Source organism: Canis lupus, chromosome 27, assembly GCF_003254725.2.
Source record: "Canis lupus dingo isolate Sandy chromosome 27, ASM325472v2, whole genome shotgun sequence".
Taxonomy (NCBI): Eukaryota; Metazoa; Chordata; class Mammalia; order Carnivora; family Canidae; genus Canis; species Canis lupus.
The window spans coordinates 3,833,365-3,857,808 of NC_064269.1; the positions used below are offsets into that span (position 1 = coordinate 3,833,365).

Here is a 24,444-nt window from a genome sequence, read left to right on the forward strand (position 1 = left end):
GGTTCAGAAAGACAACGATATTTTTGAGTTATAATTATTGATTTGGAAATCAACTTTTTTTTTAATTTAATTTTTTTAAAGATTTTATTTACTTATTCACAAGAGACACAGAGGCAGAGAGAGAGGCAGAGACAAGAGAAGCAGGCTCCATGCAAGAAGCCCGATAGGAGACTCCACCCTGAGACTCCAGGATCATGCCCTGAGCGGAAAGCACATGTTCAACCGCTGAGCCACCCAGGTGTCCCAGGAAATCAACTTTCGTAACAATTGAGACTTACTATAGAAGGCTATGAGAATCCTGTCTCATACTTCTGTAGAATAATTTGCTACATATTGAAATTTTATTCTTCATAATAGTTTTTAGAAGCCTTCTTGTCTTATGTGTAGCTTCATTTTTTGGACGCATTGAAGAATCGAGGTCTGATGTAATCCTTATACATAGAATAGAGAACACCTAGAAACAAAAAGATATAGATCAGTATGGTATCTATGGAAAACAAATGCTGAATTTCTTCCACTTGTATTTTTCCAAGACTATCCCTCAATTTAAGAATAAACAAACAAATCTTGTTAACTTTTGGCTTGGATCATTTAAGTGGCTCCAGACAACCCCAAAAAAGCCCTTTAAGATTGATATAAATCTAAGTCCAAATTTATACTGTTAACTATGCCACCCTAGAATTTGAATTTAAAATATTGGTAAAAAAGTTAGGGAATGGGGAGATTTGACTAGATGAGAAGATAGAAATAATAGACGCCTCAATTCAGCACACCTCTCTATTTAGTATCTACTTGTGCTCTGTGTCTCGAGGGAAACAAAGGTGAAGGGATTGAATCCTTGCTTCTGGAGGTTTACAGGCGAGTGGGTGAAATAGCTATGAGTTAAGGCATTGAGATAGATATCTACAGGTCTTTCACAAAGCCGTGGTCCCAGGGCCCAGGGCCAGGCAGGTAGGGATAGGCAGTCAGGGGAAATAGCCCTAGGGATAGAGTGGTTACCTCTACTTGCAGGAATGTTGACCAAAGTTCATACTCAAAGCCAGCTAAGGAATCTGCTCACCTCCCACCCGTGGCCCTATCAGTTATCAAGACATCAGCTCTCTAGTAGGCTGTCTAAACCAAATCCTTTACTTCCTTTCCTTCTGCCTTTTTTTTTTCTGACGCCCGCTTGTTAGTGTCTTCAAAGAGTGCAAAGAGAATAAATGATCCATAAATTAGTTGTTCTTATCTGCACACCTTAGCCAAGTGAGGCAGCTGTCTGCACAGGTTATTTCTAACCCAATAGTAGTTACAATGGTCACAGATGTATCAAATCCAAGGCAAAAACATGTTTCCTTGAAGCATTGTGGTATCTATGGAAATAACATTTTCAGATGCAGAGAGAACTGTAAAACTCATTTCCCTGTGCTTCTTAGACCCAAGATAATTCTTATCTCTTGCCTACCTCATAAATGTTGGTATTCGCTGGAGTTCTGAACTCAGCTCTTTTCTCACTTCATTCATATCTGTTGCTTCACTGATAAGCACTTAGATCTCTCTTCTGAATGTGAGACCCATATGTTCATTATACTAGATGTGAAGTTTCCACACGCACAGATAGGTGGCCTCCAAACTTTTGAATTGTGCATAAATAAGTGGAGCATGCCCCTCAGAGTGTTCATTTATTTATAAACAATATAAGCGTACTGTGGCCAGTCTATATAGGAGTAAAGCTTTTTTGTGTTTAAGATAAAAATATTTTCTTCCCACATACCCACACCCTAACCCTAACCCTAACCCTAACTCCTAGGGTATGAGTACTCTAATTTGGAGATGTCTACTCCAGGCACCTCAGTCAGTATAATATAAAATTAAGAGTTCAGGCTCTGGAGTAGATAGCCCATGAGATTGTAAGTTTTTCTCTCTAAGCCTTCCTTTCCTTTTCTGGAAATGGGATTGTAACAGGACCTACCTCATAGGGTATTGTTGATAAAGACATTGTCTGGTTTTTGTCCGGAGTTCCTGGCATAGAGCTTCTAAAATGCTTGGAATTTCCCAGGTGGAGAAATATCTGTATTACTTCATGGGGCCCCTTGGATTATACCTGAATTTATGTTAATGGGGTGACCCATGGTGGGCTCCTAGATAACTTCAGGATGTGGCTGGTTATGCCAGAAAGACCAACCATATGATTAAAGGGTTCTTAGGCCTTCAGGGAGGGGAATAGGACTGGAGATTTGAGTTCTGTCATGGGGCCAATGATTTAGTCAATCATGCCTACATAATGAAACCACAATAAAAACTCTGGATGCTGAAGCTCAGTAGAGTTTCTCAGTTTATAAACACATAGATGTGCTGGAAGGGTGGCATCCCTGGTTCCATAGGGAGAGAGTATAAAACTAATAAAACTGTAATTGTTGGGGCCACATGGGTGGCTCAGTCAGTTAAGTGTCTGCCTTCGGCTCAGGTCATGATCCAGGGGTCCAGGGATCCTTCGGCTCAGGTCATGATCCCAGGGCCTGGGATTGAGCCCCACATCAGGCTGCCTGCTCAGTGGGGAGCCTGCTTCTCCCTCTCTCTCAGCCCCCACACCCCTCCCCTTGTGCTCTATCAAATGAATACATAAAATCTTTTTAAAAAACAAACTGTAGTCATAAGTATAGAGCTTTCTGAGTTTGTAAGTTGTTCTAGTGAAATATCAAACCTGAGGAAGTCTTTGGAACCCCTGAATTTGCAGCCAGTTGGTCAGAAGTGCAGGTGGCCTGGGGACCCCCCAGTGCCTGGTGTCTGCAGTAACAGCAGTCTCTGGGAACGATTTCCTTAAACCTGTGGCATCTAAGGTGAGCTGCAGGTGGTTGGCATCACTATTGAATTGTATTTCAGCATACCAGGTGGTGTGAAAGAGGTATTTATTAAGATTAAATCTCTGTAGGGATCCCTTGGTGGCTCAGCGGCTCAGCGGTTTAGCGCCTGCCTTTGGCCCAGGGCGTGATCCTAGAGTCCCGGGATCTAGTCCCACGTCAGGCTCCTGGCACGGAGCCTGTGTCTCTGCCTCTCTCCCCCCTCTCTCTCTCTCATAAATAAATAAATCTTTTTTAAAAAAAAAAGATTAAATCACTGTAGTATATACCTGAAACTAACATAACACATATGTTAACTATACTGGAATGAAATAAAAATATAATAATAATAAAGTTTACCTGCAAAAAAAGATTAAATGAAATAGTGATATATAAAGCAGAATCGGTTGAACATCATAAACCCTCATTAACTATTAGCTATTGTTTTGTCCAACATGTACTTATCCTCCCACTAAACCTGTTCTTTCTCATTCTTTTTTTTTTTTTTTTAATATATTCATGAGAGGCACACAGAGGCAGAGACACAGGCAGAGAGAGCAGCAGTTTCCCTGCGAGGAGCCCAATGTGGGACTCGATCCCATGACCCCAGGATCATGCCCTGAGCCAAAGGCAGATGCTCAACCACTGAGCCACCTAGACACCTAGGCATCATTTTTTTTTTTTTAATTTATTCATGAGAGGCACACAGAGGCAGAGACACAGGCAAAGGGAGAAGCAGGCTCCATGCAGGGAGCCCGACATGGGACTTGATCCCTATCTCCAGGATCACGCCCTGGGCTGAAGGTGGCGCTGAACCGCTGAGCCACCGGGGCTGCCCTTCTTCATTCTTTACATTAGTGAAAGGCACATCTTTTACCTGATTGCCCAAACCGAAACCTCGCAATCATCCTTGACTCCTCCTTCCTTCCTTCCTTTTCCCAAACACTTAGTTGCTGAATCTTGAATGTTTCTAGAACCCATCTCCTCTCCATTTTTACTATTACCACTTTAATTCAAACCCAGTTCATCATCTAATTGACTTCTCCATCTTTGTTTTCTCCCCTGCTTTACAAATCATCTCTAATCATTTTTTCCTCTTTACGTTTTTTTTCATAGTGAAATATAATATGCACGGAAAATGGTAAACACAGTCTAAGTGACCAGATAACAAACAGTTGTAGAGTGAATACCTGGAGTTGTAGGTCACAGAATAGAGCAAGCATCCTAGAAGCACCCAAGGTTTCCCTCTCTGACCACACCTCCCTCTCCTTTCCATAGATAATCACTGTCCTGATTTTTATGATAGTAGTTTTTGTTCCTAGTGTGACCCTCTGTTTAAACAGTTTCATATTGCCTGTGTTTGAGCAGGCCTTTCTCAGCTGCCATTCTGACTACATTACTCCCCTCTTTAAATCTTTCACTGGCTCACAACATCTTGTAACGCCTCAGCTTGCAACCATATACATCTATTGGGGATTTGCTTTTATACCAGTTTAGCCAGGCTGTAACTTTTATTTTATTTTATTTATTTTTTTATTTATTTTTTTATTTTTTTGCAGGATTCCCATCCCTGCATCTTTCTGGGTTAGTTTGGTTCATAAGAGACATTTTGCTTGAGATTTGAAGGTGAAGCAGCAGGTGCTATATTCTTTTTACGCTTGGAAGGTTTGGTGTGAGGTACCAGGTGCTGTTACCACTTACATGTTGTTGTTTATCTGGTGGCTCACCTTGCCATTGTTAGGCAGCAGTCAGACCCACAGATCCTTCAGCTCCTTCTCCATATCCTCCCTTAGCTTCTTTGGCTCCTACGCTAGTGGATGAGCTCCATGATAGAGGGTATCAGCTTCTCCTACAGCTCACACCATGATCAAAGTTGGAGTCAGTAAGAGACTGACTCAGGTTTCTCTTTGTGGGTTCTGGCTCTTCCTTGAAGATCCCAGTTTATTTTTCCTTCCCAACTGCTGCCTTGCTAACTTGAGGCTCCAGCCTTAGAAACATAAGCAACAGTCTAACATGGACTGTTTACCCAGCTCTTAAAATTGATTAAGGTCATATTTCTATAATAAATCCCTTTTTATATCACTCCTAGTAGTTTTGCGTGACTGATAAAGATTTTGGTTACAGAACCTTCCAGAGGAACATAACCATGAGAGTAGATTCTCTGAATTGGTTCTGTGTCACATAACCATGAGAATAGATTCTCTGAATTGGTTCTGTGTCATCTGCTGATTGGATTTAAAGATATTAATGGCCTTTTTTTTTTTTTTTTTCAGTAGTACAGAGGATGCTAACAGTCCATGGCATGCAGTAGTAAAACATTTTTTTTAAGATTGTCACCTATAGGTAACCTTAATCAGGTGCCTATAGAAAACAGGCTTTGGGGGACACCTGGGTGGCTCAGTGATTGGGCGTCTGCCTTTGGCTCAGGGCATGATCCCGCGGGCCCCACATCGGGCTCTCTGCATGGAGCCTGCTTCTCCCTCTGCCTCTGAGAGTTTCTGCCTCTCTCTCTGTGTCTCTCATGAATAAATAAATAAAATCTTTAGAAAAATAAAGGACCATGCCAATGACCTCATTTAAAAAAAGAAACAGGGCAGCCCGGGTGGCTCAGCGGTTTAGTGCCACCTTCGGTCCAGGGCGGGATCCTGGAGACCCAGGATCAAGGCCCACGTAGGGCTCCCTGTGTGGAGCCTGCTTCTCCCTCTGCCTGTGTCTTTGCCTCTCTCTCTAATAAATAAATAAAATCTTAAAAGAAAGAGAGAGAGAGAGAGAGAAGAAAGAAAGAAAGAAAGAAAGAAAGAAAGAAAGAAAGAAAGAAAGAAAGAAAGAAAAGAAGAAAAGAAAAAGAAAAGAAAAGAAAAAAGAAAAGGAAAGAAAAGGAAAGAAAAGGAAAGAAAGAAAAAAGAAAGAAAGAAAGAAAAACAGGCTTTGGGTGATGAGGTATTTACTCTTACAGAACATTTAATGGAAATAAGGAGTATAATTAGGTTGGTTTCTTCTAAGTGTACTGGAGAACTTTGGAAAACAAAATGAACAAAATGAAGCTCCAAAACAAAGTTCAGGGCTTCTAACTCCTTAATCCAGGTCCTGTGAGGGACCTGAAAACTTTATGACTTTCCAGAAAGGAACTCAGCTCCCATAGCTGTGAGGCTGATATTTTTGGAAAACATACACAGAAACTAATCCTGTTAGTGATTAATCACAACAATAATAAAATTCCCAACCTCACAAAGTTAAGGCATTGCTTTGGAAAGAGTGGGATCCTAAAAATTAGGATGGGAACATATGGGCAGGTTTCAGTGAAACGGGGTCCTGAATTCCTGTATCTGACTGAGACTGCTTTCCACTCCTTCCTGAGAATGACTCAAACTTGGACTGAGAGGTAATCTCCACTAAATGAAGTTGAAATGCCAGAGCTTTCTTGGTATACTTCCAGGGTACAGCAGTGATTCTGTACTGGCAGTCATTCTTCTTTACAGGGGCAGTTTCCCCAGGGAAATCTGGCAATGTCCGGAGGCATTTTTGGTTGTCACACTGGAGGTGGGTGGGTGCTATTTGCATCTACTGGGTAGATGCCAGGGATGCTGCTAAACATCCTGCAATGCACAAGACAGCCCTCCACAACAAAGAATAAGCAGTCCAAAATGTCAGTAGTACTGAGATTGAAAAACTTTCCCATTTAGGAAGGTATCCAAAGGCTTGGGAGATTGGGATGTTAAAGTGGGTTTATCCTGCTCACTCATCTCCTAAATATAAATATATCTATTTCTTTCCCTGAGGCTATGAGAAATAACATTTGTGAAGGGAGCCCCTGATATCCTTAGAGAGTTCTGTGGTGACTACCTTCTGTAAGACAGAATTGACAGTGGGAATTACCAGGCTCTCTGAATTCAGTGGAGATGATGGGATCCTGAGTGGCAGGGGTCAAGTGTCATCATTTAGTTGACAAAGACAACGTATGATTACTGTAATGGGCAGCAAAGACTAAACAGTAATCAGCATAGTCTAAGCCACAAAGGTCTTTGGCATTGGCTAATTGATTATGGTGTCCCTAGAGTTGAAAGTAGTGGGCAGCAGATAAGCAGGAAAACTCTAGGTTTGATGAGTGGAAGTTTCACTTGAATCATCACAGTAGACAGCCATGGCCCCCTGACGAATTCCCAGATTTGAGTCGCTTCACAGACCCAGAGTCCCTTGAATAAAGCAAAGATCACATCTCCTTAAGACCCTGTGGCACAGCCAAAAATGTAAGTACTGTACATACTTAAGTAAGTATGTAAGTACTGTAAGTACTCCATTTCACCTTCCCTAGTGAGATCTGTGGCCGTTCACCAAGGTGCCTGTGCACAAGGAAGGGAAAATAATCGCCATTTGTAGGAGATTATTATTAAATATTGGTTCTGAATTGATACTAATGCCTGGAGAATTAGAGTGGTTTAGCAGTCAAGCTAGGAGTTTATGGAGGTCAGGTGGTCAGTAGAGTTTTGCTTTGGGTCCATTCTCCTGGTGGGTCCCTGAGTTATTTCCCCAGTTCTGGAATGTGTAATTGGAATGGACAAACTCAGCAACTGTCAGAATCCTCACATCGGTTCCCTGACCCATGGTGTAAGGGCTATTATGGTCAGGAAAGCTAACCGTAAGCCATTCTACTTGCCTCTATCTACCAAAGAGTAAAAACCAAAGCATTACTGCATTACCAGTTGGATTGTAGAGAACAGTGCCATCATCAAGGACTTTAAAGATGCTTGGGTGGTGATTCCTACAAGATACCCATTCAATTTGCCTCTTTGGCCAGAAGACAGATGGAACTTGGAGAATGATAATGAATTTCTATTAAATAATCAGGTCATCACTCTGATTGGAGCTGCTGTCCAGGTATGCTTTCTTTGCTAGAGCATATCCGTACAAATGTATTTGCTGTTTGGTTTGCAGCTATTAATCTAGTTGATTGTTTTTTTCTGTATGCCTTTTTTAAAAGTTTTTATTTACTTATTCATGAGAAACAGAGAAAGGCAGAGGGAGAAGCAGGCTCCATGCAGGGAGCTCGACATGGGACTTGATCCCAGGACTCCATGATCACGACCTAAGCCAAAGGCAGATGCTCAACCACTGAGCCACCCAGAGCCCCATCTGTATACCTTTTAATAAAGACAGTCAGAAGCAGTTTGCTTTCACATGGTTGGGCCAAGAGTATACTTTCACTATTCAGTCTCAGGGCTGCCTAAAGTCTCTAGTCGATGCCATAATCTAGTCTGCAAGGACCTTGATCATCTCTCCAATCCACAGGATATCAAGTTAGTCCATTGCATCGATCTGACCTATTAAGTGGAAATTAGGTTTCTACTATACTATACAAAAGTAGAGGAAGGAGGTAAGTGTCTGGAATGCATATCTTCTGGGGGCATTTTTTTAGTACTCCCATGTCCTGTGATTAAAGACACTGGAAAACTATACCCGGTACGAGCAGGATGGCTAATGACTAGGCCATTTAGGAATGAAGGTATGGGTCACCATGCCAGTCAAATAACCATGAATAGCCAAGGTGCTTGCTGAAGGCAAGCGGAGTATGAAATGGCTAGTGGAAGAACATGGTTATAACACCAGCCATGACCATCCGGCCAGTTGTAGAAACAAAGTTTGGTAGCTATAAATATTCCTTCCTTATTTTGATTTGAATACATTTGTGTATACATTAACCATTTTTTCTCCTGTTTGCCACTTCCATTTACCTACCATCGAATGTAAGAACTGTTAATAATAGTTGTCCTTATATTTCAGGATTTAGCTTACAGGATATCTAAGGGGAATGTGACTCTGCTCAAAGACAAATCAGCACCACTCAAAGATAGATAAAGGGACTTTGTATCCTCTTTTGGGAGAGAATTAGCATGTTTTTGGTTATACATTGGATTGCTGGTTTTGCCATTGTCTTATTTCAAAGTTAAGTGTATTAAAAGAGGTGTGTATAGATGCCAAGGTGACAAGGGGTAGACAATGGTGAATTTGTATTGTGTCAAACTGTATATTTTCCAGAATTCCTTTCCTTTTATTCCCTGAGTTATTACAGATGGGACATTTTGCATAAGATTTAGAAGGTAGAAGTGAAGCAGCAGCCAAATTCATTTGTGTTTGGAAGGCAGTATTGCAGGATATTTTTGCTTATCTGCTGGTCCACTTTGTTGGCATGTGGCAACAACTCGGAATACAGCTACTGTGGCTTCTGCTGAATTTCCTCCTTCACCTTTTCTGACTCCTTGGCCAGATTCATGTTTAGTTACAAGATGAAGGGCATCATTTTTCCCCTCTGTCACTCCCACCCTCAAATTTAGAGGCTTAGAGATGGTGAGAAATCCACAAGGGTTCCAAACAGTCCATTCTGTGTGTTCCACGTCACCCTTGCAGGTTCTGAATTTTTCTGTTTCCCTCAGTTTACATATCCTTGTTCATTCTCAGTGCTTGCCCTGCTCACTTCAGGCCCCAGGTACTGATATATACGCAATGGCCTCACAGTTACATAATTCCACAATTACATAATGCCTATAATAAATCTCTTATGATATATTACTAGTAGTAGCTCTGCTTGATTGATTCACTTACCACGAAGCTACATGGAGTTCCACTAATGTGCCATGCTTCTGGGCCTTTGTTTTTTCCTCTGTCTAGAATCCTGATCTCCTCTGCCTAGCTAATTCCTGCATCTGCTTGGCTCATATAGTTTACATCCTTAGGGAAGCTTCCCCTGGACTCTCAGCACTAATTAAATGCGCCCCCCCCCTTTGTTCTTGTGCTTCCATAGCAACCTGTGCTATCTCTGTCATAGTATCTGTGACTTTATACTGTCTTTTGTTCTTGGTTGATCTCCCTAAGGAGACTAAACAATTTGAGTGTAGGGACTGAGTCTTATCTCTGTATCTCTAGACTGGTACAGTGCCTGGCACATAGCAAGTGCTCAATAGATGTTTGCTAAAATAGATGAAAATGAGCACTTTCAGTTTGTAGTGGAGTTCCTTGTATTTTCAACACCTGCATAGCACAGCTCATGGTTATAAGATAATTACCATGTAACTCCCTATAGGCAAGCCTCACACCCATCAGTCTATAATCCTAGACCTACTCTTAGGCCGACTCTACTTTGCACAGCATGAAGGAGACCTAAGAACACTGTGACTTGTTCTCATTATTGTAGACAACAAGGAAGTTAGATAATTTAGGTCCCGAAATGGACTTCTGGTTAGAACTATCTGATTTAGCTGTTGATTTAGCCATTGTTATAACCAGAATTAACCAGATAATTTTATACCTGCTCTTTGGATTCGACTGTGTTAAGTATTGCTTAATTTATAGACTAATTTAAAAAGGTTTGCCTATTGCTCAGACTGGGAATAAAAGGAGAACAGTTGTTGAGACTTGTGGACTCTAAAAATGTATTCTTCCCAGTTAAGCTACACTAATAATTATATCTGCTGTTCAAGTAGGCTGGGAACTATGCTGCACTTAGGTGAGCAATAAAGGCTGGAATCTAGAACCAGTACTTTCGTTGGGTTATGTAAGGTACAAACTATTCACTGCTCCTTTCACTGTACAAGATGACAGAACCCATAACCTAGGTCTCTACCTTTTCTAAATCAAATTCTCTACCTTTTAAAAATATTTTTAGGTATAATTGATCTACAACATTATATGAGTTTCAGGGCTCCAGTAATGATTCATTATTTGCATATATTGTAAGGATCACCACAGTAAATCAGTTAACAACTGTAACCGTGCATAGTTCCAGAATTTTTTCTTGTGATGAGAACTTGATCTTGACCCAATACTCATTTTCTCATATGATTGAATAAAATAAATTAAAAATTCTCAAAGACAGCTGAACATAAGACACAAATTAAGTAGGTTACCTAGAGTCACAGCTCCTACAACAAATCCTTGGGCAGCAACTCTCATGTGAATAAGATGGATGGACATTTTCTGATCTTTTCTGTACTTTAACTTGTAAAGACCATAAGACACCACAGTCAGAAAGCCTGCTATTCCTGTGAATTAAAAAAGTAGAGGTTATGTAAATAGTAGACTAGAGTCCCCAAGATTTAGAGAGCTGAAAAGAGGACTGTACTTGGATCAGTACTTGGAACATAAGCAGGCAAGATACCAAAGAATACTTTAAGAAGAACCATGCTGAATTTGATCCACCAGGTTTTTAAATAGACCCTTAACACTTATGGATTCAATATTTTCAGTTTTGACTCTTCCCAGAAAATCCTGAATCATGTAATTTCTAATGTTCCTGGGGCATGATTTCATATTGTGCATCGTGAAAGGTTTTTATTTGGGGGCAAGTCACTAAGCCAGTGAGCAAACCAACCAAACATCCCAGCACCTATTGCTTTCAAATGTTTGGTTTTACTCCTCTCTACTTGTTATCAAATCAGGAGTAAATCTAGTAAAGAGATAAAAATTTTGATCTATAAAAATGAGATTTAAATTTTAATGAGATAAAAAGGTGTGAATATTTGCACAAGAAGTATGTGACTCCACAAAGAACTGTGACTCTAGAAAACTCCAGAAGCACACACAAGTATTTCTGTATTCCCTATGGAATAGTGAATATACTGCCGTGACAACCAAAATCCTACATAATTGGCCCTAAATATAGTAAACTGATCAACTGAATAGGAAACATTCTAGAAAGAGATTTAAAACTCTGTGAGAAAAAAATAATAAAATTAAAAAAAACTGTGAGAACTTAATTTCTGACAAATCAAATAACCAAATAACAAATAAAGGAATAGTGATTTAATATATACCATTGGTACAATTTTCTGGTATGGAGAACTTGGATTTGTATCTCACATCAGACCCTACAAAAAATTCTGAATTAAGTGTAAAAACAAAACAAAAATATCAAAAACTAGAAGAAAACAGAATAGCATATTCATAACATCTAAAAGAAGGTAAAGTAGGGACGCCTAGGTGGCTCAGTGGTTGAGCAACTGCCTTGGGCCCAGGGCGTGATCCTGGGGTCCCGGGATCAAGTCCCACATCCGGCTCCCTGCGTGGAGGAGCCTCCTTCTCCCTCTGCCTGTGTCTCTGCCTCTCTGTGTGTGTCTCTCATGAATTAATAAATAAAATATTTTTTAGGGATCCCTGGGTGGCGCAGTGGTTTGGCGCCTGCCTTTGGCCCGGGGCGCGATCCTGGAGACCTGGGATCGAGTCCCACGTCGGGCTCCCGGTGCATGGAGCCTGCTTCTCCCTCTGCCTGTGTCTCTGCCTCTCTCTCTCTCTGTGACTATCATAAATAAAATAAAAAAAAAAAATAAAATATTTTTTAAATAAATAAATAAATGAAGGTAAAGTAGACAAGAAAATGACAAAGACAAAATGCCATATTTTGACATAAGAGTAGAGAAAATTGGGATTCCCTGGGTGGCTCAGCGGTTTAGAGCCTGCCTTTGGCCCAGGGTATGATCCTGGAGACCAGGGATCGAGTCCCACGTCAGGCTCCCTGCATGGAACCTGTTTCTCTTTCTGCCTGTGTCTCTGCCTTTCTGTGTGTGTGTGTGTGTGTGTGTGTGTGTGTGTGTGTGTGTGTCTCAGGAATAAATAAAATCTTAAAAAAAAAGTAGAGAAAAATTTGCATAATAAAAGCATGGGTCTATTTTGGGGGTTCTCTCTTCTATCTTGTTGATCTGTTTATCCCTCCAGCAGCACTACACTGTCTTCGTTACTATAGCCATATAGTACACCTCAATATCAGGTACAGTGATTTCTCCCACTTTATCCTTTTTTTTTTTTATTTTTTAAGATTGTTTTAGCCATTCTAGGACTTCTTTTTTTTTTAAGATTTATTTATTTATTCATGAGACACAGAGAGAGAGAGGCAGAGACACAGGCAGAGGGAGAAACAGCTCTTTGCAGGAGCCTGATGTGGGACTGGATCCCGGACCCTGGGATCATGACCTGAGCCCAAGGCCCACTGAGCCACCCAGGAGTCCTCATTCTAGGACTTCTGCCTTCAGATGTAAATTTTAGAATAAGAATAAGCTTGTCTTATCTATGAAAAACCTTGCTGGGATTTTGATAGGAATTACATGAAACTTACAGATCAATTTGGGGAGAACTGACATATATTCTTTATATTTATATGTGTAATCTTCTTTACTGTATATTTAGTATATTTATACTACATGTAGTCTTTATATTTATTTAGGTCCTTTCTGATTTCTTTTTTTTTTTAAGATTTTATTTATTTATCATAGAGACAGAGAGAGAGAGAGAGAGAGAGAGAGAGAGGCAGAGACACAGGCAGAGGGAGAAGCAGGCTCCATGCAGGGAGCCTGACGTGGGACTCCATCCTGGGTCTCCAGGATTACACCTCAGGCTGCAGGCGGCGCTAAACCGCTGCGCCACAGGGGCTGCCCCTCCTTTCTGATTTCTTTCATTAACATTTTGTAATGAGCATACAGATTATATACATGTTAAACATGTATCTAAGCATTCAATTTTCTTTGGAGTGATTGTGAATGGTGCTACAGTTTTTTTGTTTGTTTGTTTCTTTTAAAGATTTTATTTCTTTATTCATGAGAGACACAGGAAGAGAGGCAGAAACACAGGCAGAGGGAGGAGAAGTAGGCTCCATGCAGAGAGCCCGATGTGGGACTCCATCCCAGGAATCCGGGATCACGCCCTGAGCCAAAAGCAGATGCTCAACCGCTGAGCCACCCAGGTGTCCCAGCAGTTATGTTTTTAATTTAAGTTTCCATATGTTTGTTGTAATATATAGATATGTGATTGATATTTACGTAGGATAACAAGTTTTGATTAGTTATGTTGGCACATGTGTGTTTTTATGGGTGGGTGAGGATATATTTATTCTTTTTGAGTCCATTTAATAGATGGAAGTAAGAGAGTAATTGCATTTACATGTACATTTTATAGTCTGATTAGCACATGAAATAAAAATTAAAATGACAAGAATAGCAAAAAACAATAATAAAACAATGGTAGGCACATTGACAAACAGGTACGATGCTGAAAGCTCTGTAAGTTTAGCCAAATCTTAAGAATCCTGGAAATATACAATAAGTGGTATTAAACTGAATGTGCTTCCTGCCTTGGAAATTCATATTCCAAGAAAATAAAAGAAACATTGAGGGGTTGACACAAAGATGTTTATGGCTACAGTAAGTATGAAGAAAAACTGAACAAGAACAACAAAAACTGAACAACAACAAACTGAAATGGCCGAAACAGAGGAAAAAATAGCTATCGAAAAAATTATGGAAGTACACAGAAATGTACATATGAAAATGTTAAGTGGAAGCAGCAAAAACAAGTCATCAACACAGAATTTCAATATGTATACAGTGTATGCACAGACCTTAACAGTGATCATATGACAGTTTTAAACAATATAAATAGATTATAATGATGGAAGTTGTTTAAGATAAATAAAAATGTTCTGTAAATTCTCTGCACAGGGCACTCTCGTATAGCAGGAAAGACAAAGTAGATATTACTAGAATAACAATAGCTAAACTATTCAACAATATTTATTCAAATTTTATTGTTTATTTTTCTAGCAAAAACTTGATTCTTTCCCCTTATCAAATCAAGGCTCTGTTCTTAGTTAAATTGATTCTGTTTCCTTTGGAGATTAAAGTCAGAACCTCTACTGTTTTCCATATAGTGTCTCTGTGGTTTGTATGTAATTGAATTTGGCTAAAAACACTTTTATCTTTCTACTTTAATCACCCTAAATGTCTCTGGAAAAATAATTTAATTTATGATAGGCAGAGTGATTAATCTCTGTTTATGATAGTGATCTGTTCAAGTGGCACCAAGTTTTGAGTTGTTTTTCTAGTTAAAAATGCTAAGAAAGATGAATTAATCACCATAACATTATTTGCTTCTATTTCTTATGGGTGCTATTATCAAATTTTAATCAAATAAAAGTAAAATAATCAGCATATCACTGTAAAGCAAAATTTTGATTCTTTTTAATATGCAAATAATGACACTTATGAAGTTGTTAGATTTGCAGGGACAGTGGAAACCTAATGACATACTATCCAGAAGGTTTTGTTTTGTATTTTTATAAATAAAAAAGATTTTATTTATTTATTCACAAGAGATACAGAGAGAGAGGCAGAGACATAGGCAGAGGGAGAAGCAGGCTCCATGCAGGGAGCCCGATGTGGGACTCGATCCCTTGACTTTGGGATCACGCCCTGAGCCAAAAGCAGATGCTCAACTGCTGAGCCACCCAGGCATCCCTCTCCAGAAGGTTTTAAGGTATTAATCACTTATGTAAGTTTAACTATTACATAATGTAAGTCTCATTTAAATAAGTTATTTTAGTAATTTCCAGACCAAATGAACACCAGTAAAGAGTCAAGGCTGCAGTATGTAATAATGCTTAGATCAGCTTTAGCATCCAAAAGAAGAAAGAGAAAGCTTAGATTTTATTTATTTTTAAAGATTTTATTTATTATTTATTTATTCATGAGAGACACAGAGCAAGAGAGAGAGAGACACAGGCAGAAGGAGAAGCAGGCTGAGAGCGTGACATGGGACTCGATCCCAGGTCTCCAGGATCATGCCCTGGGCTGAAGGTGATGCTAAACCGCTGAGCCACCCGGGCTGCCAAAAGCTTAGATTTTTTTTTTAATTTTTATTTATTTATGATAGACACACAAGGAGAGAGAGAGAGGCAGAGACACAGGCAGAGGGAGAAGCAGGCTCCATGCACGGGGAGCCTGACGTGGGATTCGATCTTGGGTCTCCAGGATCACGCCCTGGGCCAAAGGCAGGCGCCAAACCACTGCACCACCCAGGAATCCCAAAAGCTTAGATTTTAAAAATGATATTGATGCTTAGATTCTGTGTTTGTTTGTTTTTTTAACGTCCACATACATAGTGTTTGTACTAAATGTAAACCTAGTAAGACTATGCTGGGAAAGGATAAAGAGGCTGACTCCAGGTCTAATTATAATTACATTTCTTTAATCTAGAGTTTGCTTAACCATCAACCTCAACATGTGGAACACATCAGGGAACCAGCAAAAAGGGCCATTGAACATGAACATCACAAAGTGCATGATCTGAGATGTGCAGAGAGGTCGGTAGCCCTCGCTTTCATTCAGAGCTTCTTTGCTCTGAAGTGACTCACAATTCCTTTAAACTTTGTATCTAGCTTCTGGTGCCACAAAATACTAGGAGCAGAAGTTTTTTATTGTACTCAACCTCAATGGAAGGGACAGAAAAATCTGTAAACATCAGACACAAGAACTTAAAGATTGGAGTTAGAGGACAGAGAGACGTATCCATCGCGATCACTAACAGACTTTCAAGATAATAAGCTGCTGCTGCTGATCTGGAGTCAACACAGAAGCATTAAAGTTCATCCAATCTACTCCGGTTAGAGTGGCTCGGAATTAGTAATTTGAGATAGACCTCTAATGGAGAGGGGTTAAATAAATAAGATTTGAAGCTTCATGATAATAATAATAGCTAACATTTACTGGGGATTTGCCGTATACTAGAAATTGTGCTGAAAGTTTCACTCACCTGGAGGGGGATTGGCTTCAATTACCTGAAAAAAATCGATGACCTAAAACAATTCGTTCCTCAAAGATACCGGGTAAGGCGTTGTTATTACCGTCAGTTCTCCAGCATCCAGTCAAGGCCTGCACTTACCCACGGGGACAAAGGGAGAGTCTCTAGATTTCCTGATCAGTCGGGAGAGTTGGCCTTCTTCCTCGTCTGCTGACCACTGGTTATCTGAAGACATTTTTCTCTTCAGTAACAGGAGGGGATAAACGTGGTTGCTGGAAATCATTAAAAATCCATTTACCAAAAAAAAAAAAAAATCCATTTCCTCTCCTAATATGTTGTTGATTATGTGTTCATCTGTCTTCAGTTTGCTTGATCTGCCTGTCTGCTCAGTTGAACAGTCATGTTTCCTTCACCCTTTTCATTATGGAATCCTTCCATTTTGTTTGGGGTAAGAGGTAAAAGTGAAGAGGAGAGGATAATCAGATTCCATGAATACAGAGTAAAGACAGATCCTAAGTGGGTTATTCAGTCTCCTTTCACTGCTCAGCATTTGAGATTATTGGGAACCTCAGAACTTCCTCCACAAAGCAAGAATACTTTTACAAAATATATTTTACAGGATGATGGCAGTGCCAACATGGGCAAAATTACCTCCCAATTTACAGGTGATGGAAGAATGCTCACTGCAGTTCTTCAGAATGTGTCAGGCATTATATAAAGTCCTTCAGATATTTACCAAGCCCCGATCACGTACAGGTGCTATGCTAGACAATGGGAAAAATCTTCCCTGTCTACACAGGAATGAGGAAACTCGCAAGAGCAGCTATAATCCCAATCACCACGGTTTAGCAAGCACCTCAGCCCGCTAGCTGTGCAACCCACCATTTTCACCTAAAAATTCAAGTATGAGGGCTTCATCCTATGAATGAGCTTTCAGCAGAAGACGTGACATGGTAAGTGGCGGAAGCACCATACCTTGGGCGGACCCCGCCACCTGCCGTCTGTCCCCTGGTGTTCCTGGAGCAGGAAGCTGTGGATCAGAAGAGGCTCTGTAAGGCCAGCACACGTCTATGTGCAGTTGCCCACTGATTGACGATGGGAAAGCCCAGGGACCCCCCCATCCCGGCAGGCGTGGCCAGCTGGTCCTGGCCAAGGTTTCCACGTCCCCTGCTTGGAAGCTCACGGTAACGCACCTGGACCACGAACACTGGGTTTTCCACGAAGGAAACGTGAAGGCTTTGAAGAAGCTGCTTTTATTGAATTCTGCCTTGGGGAGCTCCCAGCTTCCCTCTGCAGCTGCGAGCCCCACTCCCTGATTCGGGGCCCCCAGTCAGGAAGAAAGCGGGCCACGGTCCCAGCACGGGGCCGGGTCGCCGGGGCACCTGGAGGCGAGCCCTCACCTGGCGAGCTGTCAGCGCCCTGCCGGGCTCTGAGGCCGGGCCGAGGCCGGGTGTGGAAGGGGCCCGCGTGGGCCCGGAGCGTGGAGCTGCGAGGCTCCGGCTCCCGCGGTGGACGCTGCTTGTTGGAGCTCCGGCCTGGGGGCCCGCCGCCTGCGGCCACAGGACACCTAGGCCTTCCTGGCTTTGTCCTTACAGCTTCAATTTTTTAAGATCACTTCAAATTTACAGAGAAGTGCCCAGGATACCACAAAGAATTGCACGTCCGACACCCAGATTCCCTTCTGTTAAGAGTTTAGGCACATTTGCTTTATCTTCTTTTTTCCCCTCAAGAAAAGTTTCTCCCCTTCTTCCTGAGAACCTACTGAGAACAAGTTGCATATTGATGCGCCCTAACCCCTAAAAACTTTTGCAAAAAAAAAAACTTTTGCAGGCGTTTGGGGCATTCTTTTACGTAGCCATAGTACAAAGGTCAGAATCAGAATATTAGGGACGCCTGGGTGGCTCAGAGGTTGAGCGGCTGCCTTCGGTTCGGGGATGATTCCAGGGTGCCAGGATCGAGTCCTGCACTGGGCTCCCCGCAGGGAGCCTGCTGCTCCCTCGGCCTGTGTCTCGGCCCCTCTCTCTCATTCTCTGGGTCGCTCATGAATAAATAAATATTTTATTTATTCGTTTATTTTATTTATTCATGAGCGGCCCAGAGAGACAGGCAGAGACACAGGCCCAGGGAGCAGCAGGCTCCCCTGCAGGGAGCCCGATGCAGGACCCGATCCCGGATCTCCAGGATCAGGGCCTGGGCTGAAGGTGGCGCCAAACCACTGAGCCACCCGGGCTGCCCAATAAAATATTTTTTTAAAAAATCAGAATGTTAGTATTGCCATAATATTATAATCAAAAGATTTATTCATATTTCACCAGTCAAGGTCCCAATGATGATCTTAATGACAAATTTTTTTCCTAGTCTAAAATTCTTTAAAAATATATATGTATTTTTAAAGCTGTTCAGCTGCACTGGTGAGGGCGATCTTTATTCAGGCTACCAATTCAAATGCTAATCTCTTAGGAAACAGCCTCACAAACACGCCCAGGGATAATGTTTTAGCAGCTATCTAGGCATCCCCGAGCTGAATCAAGTTGACCTATAAAGTGAATCAGCACATTCTTCTTTTGTCTCATGATTCTGATATTTTGCAAATGCAGGCCAGTTATTTTTTAGGATGTCTCTCAATTTCGTTGTTTGATACTTTCCCATCATCGGGTGAGGTTATACATTTTTGGCATAATACCGCAGAAGTGATGCTGTGTCCCTGGTGTGCAGTGTCAGAGGCACGGAAGTTAGCTTGTCTGGTGGTAGTAACTTCGATCCACTCTCATTTGGGTAAGTATCTAACAATGGATTATCCAACGGAGAGAAAGCCCTGATATGTAATATTTGCCACTTTCCATGGTATAAATATTCCATAATGGCCAATTTCAAGCTACTGTTATGTCATCACTGAGCACAAAATTGGGAAGAGATGTGCCGCTCCTGAGTTGGTTGTGAGTGGACTCTGGCGTACTACAATTGCCTTCCAATTTCTCCACTGCAAAGTTACTATTTTTCTCCCTTTATACTGAATAAGTATTTTATGAGGAGATACTTTAATAGTAAACAAATATACTGTTATTTATCAGACTTTTACCTATTAATTTCAGCATCCATTGATGATCTTTGCCTGAATCAATTAATATTATGTTTGCCAGGTGGCAATTTTCTAAATCCATCATTCTTTTTAGGTTTTTCAGTTGGCATTGTAATATAAGGAATTGCTTTGCTTTCCTATTTATTTTATTTTTTAAACTTTAAAAAAAGATTTATTTGTTTGTTTATTTATTTATTTATTTATTTATTTATTTGAGAGAGAGAGAGCCCAAGAGTGTGTGAATGGGAGAGGGGGAGGAGCAGAGGGAGAGAGAATCCCAAGCAGACTCCTCACTGAGCCTAACACGGGGCTTGATTCCCATGACCCTGAGGTCATGACTTGAGCTGAAATCAAAAGTTGAATGCTCAACTGACTGTTCCACCCAGGTGCCTCCCCTATGTATTTTATTTCTTTTCTATTTAATTATTCATTTATTTATATCAATTTGGACTCATGAATTTCTATTTTATTCAGTGGCTTATAATCCATCACTATCATTATTTATTTTGATGGTCACATTGTCCCAGATTTGGCTAGTGGGAGCCCCTTCAAGTTGGCTTCTATGTCCTATTGATATGACCCCATCATTCTTCAAACATTCTTTATATTCTGGCATAACAAGATGTTCCAGGCTAAACTTGTGCTTTTTCTGCCCCAGCCTTGAAATCAGCCATTTCTTTGAGAAGTCTGGATTCATTTTAGTAGAGAATGATATTTAGAAACTAAGTTCTGGGCATTAGAGGTGTTCATTGTTACTGGAGTATCATTACTTCTAGGCCCTCTCAGCAGACAGAACTAGGATTTATATCTATGTGTGTTTCTATTCCTATGTATCTGTCTACATTAAAATCATGAGTTGAGGGCAGCCTGGGGGGCTCAGTGGTTTAGCGCCGCCTTCGGCCCAGAGCATGATCCTGGAGACCCAGGATCGAGTCCCATGTTGGGCTTCCCTGCATGGAGCCTGCTTCTCCCTCTGCCTGTGTCTCTGCCTCTCTCTCTCTCTCTCTCATGAATAAATAAATAAAATCATTTTTAAAAAAATCATGAGTTGATAGTAACATCTCCAAGTTCAACCTAACTCCACAGGGTTCATTCTAGTCTTCTTTTCATATTTATGATTACTTTCTCTCCGAGATACCTGGTTCCTGCTTGCTTCAGGATATTTACTTAATTCTAGAGTACACAGAAGTTTATTTCAGAGTTTCTGACCTTTTCTGTGAAAAACAAGCCTATTACATATATTTTTCATAATTCTTTGTTGTCAGAAGGAAAATAGTCAAAATATTGTCTTCAGAAATCACTTGGAGGGGCACCTGAGCGGCTCAGTTGGTTAAGAGTCTGCCTTCAGCTCAGATCATGATCTCAGGGTTCTGGGATCCAGCCCCATATCGGGGTCTCTGCTCAGTTGGGGGGGCTATCCCTCTCCCTCTGCCCCTCCACACACAGTTGTGCTTCTCTCTCTTTCTCTGTCTCAAATAAATAAAAATCTTTTTATTATTATTATTTTTTTAATTTTTATTTATTTACGATAGTCACACAGAGAGAGAGAGAGGCAGAGACATAGGCAGAGGGAGAAGCAGGCTCCGTGCACCGGGAGCCCGACGTGGGATTCGATCCCGGGTCTCCATGATCGCACTCTGAGCCAAAGGCAGGTGCTAAACTGCTGCACCACCCAGGGATCCCTAAAAATATTTTTAAAAAATCACTGAAATGAAAACATATTTCTACACAAAAATGTGTGTGCAGATGTCCATAGCATATTCTCAATAACCAATAAATGGAAACAACCATTCATCCATCATTTGGTGAGTGGAGAAATAAAAGGTAATATAGCCACACAATGGAATATTATTTGGCCATAAAAGAAATGAAATACTGATATGTGCTATACCATAGATGAACCTTGAAACATACTAATTGAAAGAAGCTTGTCACAAAAGGCCATATATTGTGTGATTCCATTTATATGAAAGTGCCCAGAATAGGCAATCTATAGAGATAGAAAATAGATTAGTGGTTGCCTAGGGCTGTGAGACAGTTGGGGGGAAATAGGGAGTGACTGTTCATGGTTACAGAGTCTTTTCAGGGAGTAATGAAAGAAAAATTTTAAATAGATTGTGATGATAATTGCACAACTCTAAATATAATAAAAACCACTTAATTGTATACGTTCGATAAATTTTATGAGATGTGAATTGTATTGTTAATAAAGTTAACAGTTGTTATTTTTTTTGCACATAAGATACTCGTTTTATTTTTATTTATTGATTTATTTTTTTATTGGAGTTCAATTTGCCAACATATAGTATAACACCCAGTGCTCTAGAGTTGTTATTTTTTTTTTAAAAAAAGTTATTTGGGAACAAAGCTACTTGGGTTGATATCTGCTCTCTAACCCCGCATCAGTGTGGTTAGTCTTCAGTTGGAATATAATTAGGTGTTTTTATTTTTCCATTTTAGGATTCCCATCATTTTTCATTTTATTTTACATAAAACAATCTTTAAAAAAAATATTTATTTGACAGATAGACAGCCAGAGAGCATAAGCAGAGGGAGAGGAAGAAGCAGGCTCCCCGCCGAGGAGGAACTCCAGTATGGGGCTCGATTCCAGGACCCTGGCAGCATGACCCGAGACAAAGACAGAGGCTTAGCCGACTGAGCCACCCAGGTGCCCCTGAGTTACATAAGACATTCTTTTGCATATTTTATGTAAGACATTAACATGCTTCCAAAAATCACAATTATACAAAAGATATATTTAAAAATATATCACTTCTCTCTCCTCCTTTATTTCTATCTCTTACCACCCACTCCCCATAGATAACCAATCTCACTAGTGTCTGGCTTACTCTTCTGAAGTTTCTTTTTGCAGAAATAAACATATACATATGTACTTTCTTATTTGCCCTTCTTTTTTAAGGAGAGGGCACCACACTAGAGATAGTTTTACCTTAACATAGCTTTTTGGGATCCCTGGGTGGCGCAGCGGTTTGGCACTTGCCTTTGGCCCAGAGCGTGATCCTGGAGACCCAGAATCGAATCCCACGTCGGGCTCCCGGTGCATGGAGCCTGCTTCTCCCTCTGCCTGTGTCTCTGCCTCTCTCTCTCTCTGTGTGACTATCATAAATAAATAAAAATTTAAAAAAATTAACATAGTTTTTTTTTTAATAATATATCCTTGAAATCACAACTTATCACTTCATAGAGCTCTTTGTCATCCTGCTTTACAGGTGTGTAGTGCTCCATTGTGCAAAAGTGCCACAGTTTATTCAAGCCTTCATATGTATGAGCACCTAGCTTGAGAACATTACAAACAGTGCTACAGTGAATTATCTTGTGCATCTGTATTTTCACATTGTCGGAAGTATGTCTTCAGGATGAATTTCTAGAGGTGAATTTCTAGATTGTTGAGCCAAAAGATAAATGCGGGTATACTTTTGTTAGATATTGCCAAATTTCACAGGAGTTCTACAAGTTTGCATTCCCATCAGTAATATATGGAAGTGTCTGTCTCTCCATGGCCTGCCCAAATGAATTGTGTTATCACATTTTTAAAGCCTTTGCAAATCTGATATGTGAGAAATGGTATCTCACAGTAGTTTTAGCATTTTGTATATTGTGAGTGAAATCAAACATATTTTCATATTCTTAGGACTGTTCCTGCATATTAAAAATTATTAGGTTTCCTCATTTTAAAGTTCCTGAAGATTTGGGGGAAGGTTGAAAGATATCTTTGGACTTATCAAAGGATTCTAAATTAAGGGATTGATACGGGAAGGCTCCAGAAATAGAAATGATCATTTTAGCACGGGGAGATTTGTCAGGGACGAACATAAACTGTCCTATAAAATGCAGAGTAATTCTCTTTTAGAAACCTAGAAAGAAAAAAAAAAAGAAACCTAGAATGTACAGACAGCATTTTGTCCCTTTGTAGCCCTCATTCAATTCTTCCCACAAATATTTTTCCATTCCACACTGTTCTTACCTTGGCTCTATGTTAGTCCAATCTGGTACCTCATTAAAGTTCCAGCTATCATTTGCATATTTGCCTTTTCTTTCTTGTCCTGTCTAGCTGGGATGGTAGGCAGCGTAATGTTTCTCTTCCCCACGCCCAGAGATGTCCACCTCCTAATCCCCACAACCTGTTCAATGTGTTTTGTTACATGGCAAAGGGAAATTAAGATTGCAGATGGAATTAAGGTTGCTATCCAGCTAATCTTGAGATGGGAGGTTATTCTGGACTGAGTGGAGCCAGTGTAATCACAAGGGCCCTTATAAATGAAACTGAGGCAAGAAAGTCGAGTCAGTTTCAGGGAGAGATTTGAAGATGGAGGAGGGGACCACGTGCCGAGAACCAGCGTGGCCTCTAGAAGCTGGAGAAGGCAAGGGAACAGATTCTCCCTCGGATGTCCAGAAAAAACAATCCTGCCAGCCCTTGATTTTAGCCCATTGAGACCCATTTTGGACTTCTGTCCTCCAGAACTGTAAGATAATAAATTTGTATTGTTTTAAACAACTAAGTTTGTGGTAATTTGCTGTGGCGGCAAAAGGAAACTAATATGGGGGACATGTGCCTGCCACTGTACACAGCCAGTCTGCCCCAGAGGCCAGGAGAGGGTTGGAATCGGACATGACAGCTCTGTTGAACTCGCACAAAGGGAAATCTTTAGGACGGAATCCTTGGGAAGAAAGGAGCTTGAGGTGGAGCAGCCAGAGGGTCAAGAAGACTCATAAAAGAAAGGAGGAAGATGTCAAGAAGAGAGACCAGAATCATGCTATAGAGCTCATACAGAGTCCTTATATTTGGAAAGCAGTAATGACTCTGTAAAGAGCTTCAGATAGGGCTGGAAACGCAATGAAAATGGATTGAGGAGTGAGTGCGAAATGGGAAAAAAATTGGATTTGATATTTTTTTTAATTTTTTTTTTTATGATAGTCACACAGAGAGAGAGAGAGAGAGAGACAGAGACATAGGCAGAGGGAGAAGCAGGC

General features: G+C 40.6%; 1 protein-coding gene and 1 long non-coding RNA gene across 5 annotated transcripts; one reads left to right on the forward strand and one right to left on the reverse strand.

The window, feature by feature from the left end:
• Positions 1-322: 322 nt before the first annotated feature.
• HIGD1C (HIG1 hypoxia inducible domain family member 1C) lies at positions 323-17,437 on the reverse strand. 4 transcript variants are annotated; one of them, XM_035707164.1, is made up of 4 exons: positions 17,349-17,437; positions 16,515-16,645; positions 10,718-10,852; positions 323-454 (listed from the first exon to the last, which is right to left on the reverse strand). In XM_035707164.1, exons 2-4 carry the CDS (start codon positions 16,606-16,608, stop codon positions 390-392), a joined length of 294 nt encoding a protein of 97 aa, XP_035563057.1. In that variant the 5' UTR covers positions 16,609-16,645; positions 17,349-17,437; the 3' UTR covers positions 323-389. The 4 variants fall into 4 exon arrangements, 2 of the variants coding, with proteins under 2 accessions (XP_035563057.1, XP_025333415.2); XM_025477630.2 differs by lacking the exon at positions 17,349-17,437 and having other exon boundaries at positions 16,515-16,679; XR_007406361.1 differs by lacking the exons at positions 10,718-10,852; positions 16,515-16,645; positions 17,349-17,437 and adding an exon at positions 9,417-9,588.
• On the forward strand, positions 16,570-23,494 carry LOC125753794 (uncharacterized). Its single transcript, XR_007406362.1, has 2 exons — positions 16,570-19,148; positions 21,978-23,494. It is a non-coding gene; the product is annotated as an uncharacterized LOC125753794 (long non-coding RNA).
• Positions 23,495-24,444: the final 950 nt, after the last annotated feature.

Excerpts from the sequence above, each read along its gene's own strand:
- HIGD1C (XM_025477630.2), bottom strand. The coding sequence starts at position 16,656 with ATGATTTCCAGCAACCACGTTTATCCCCTCCTGTTACTGAAGAGAAAA. Across the intron at positions 10,853-16,514 it reads CTCTCCCTTTGTCCCCGTGG|GAATAGCAGGCTTTCTGACT; the intron begins GTAAGTGCAGGC and ends TTTAATTCACAG. Across the intron at positions 455-10,717 it reads TGTAGGAGCTGTGACTCTAG|GTGTTCTCTATTCTATGTAT; the intron begins GTAACCTACTTA and ends TTTTGTTTCTAG.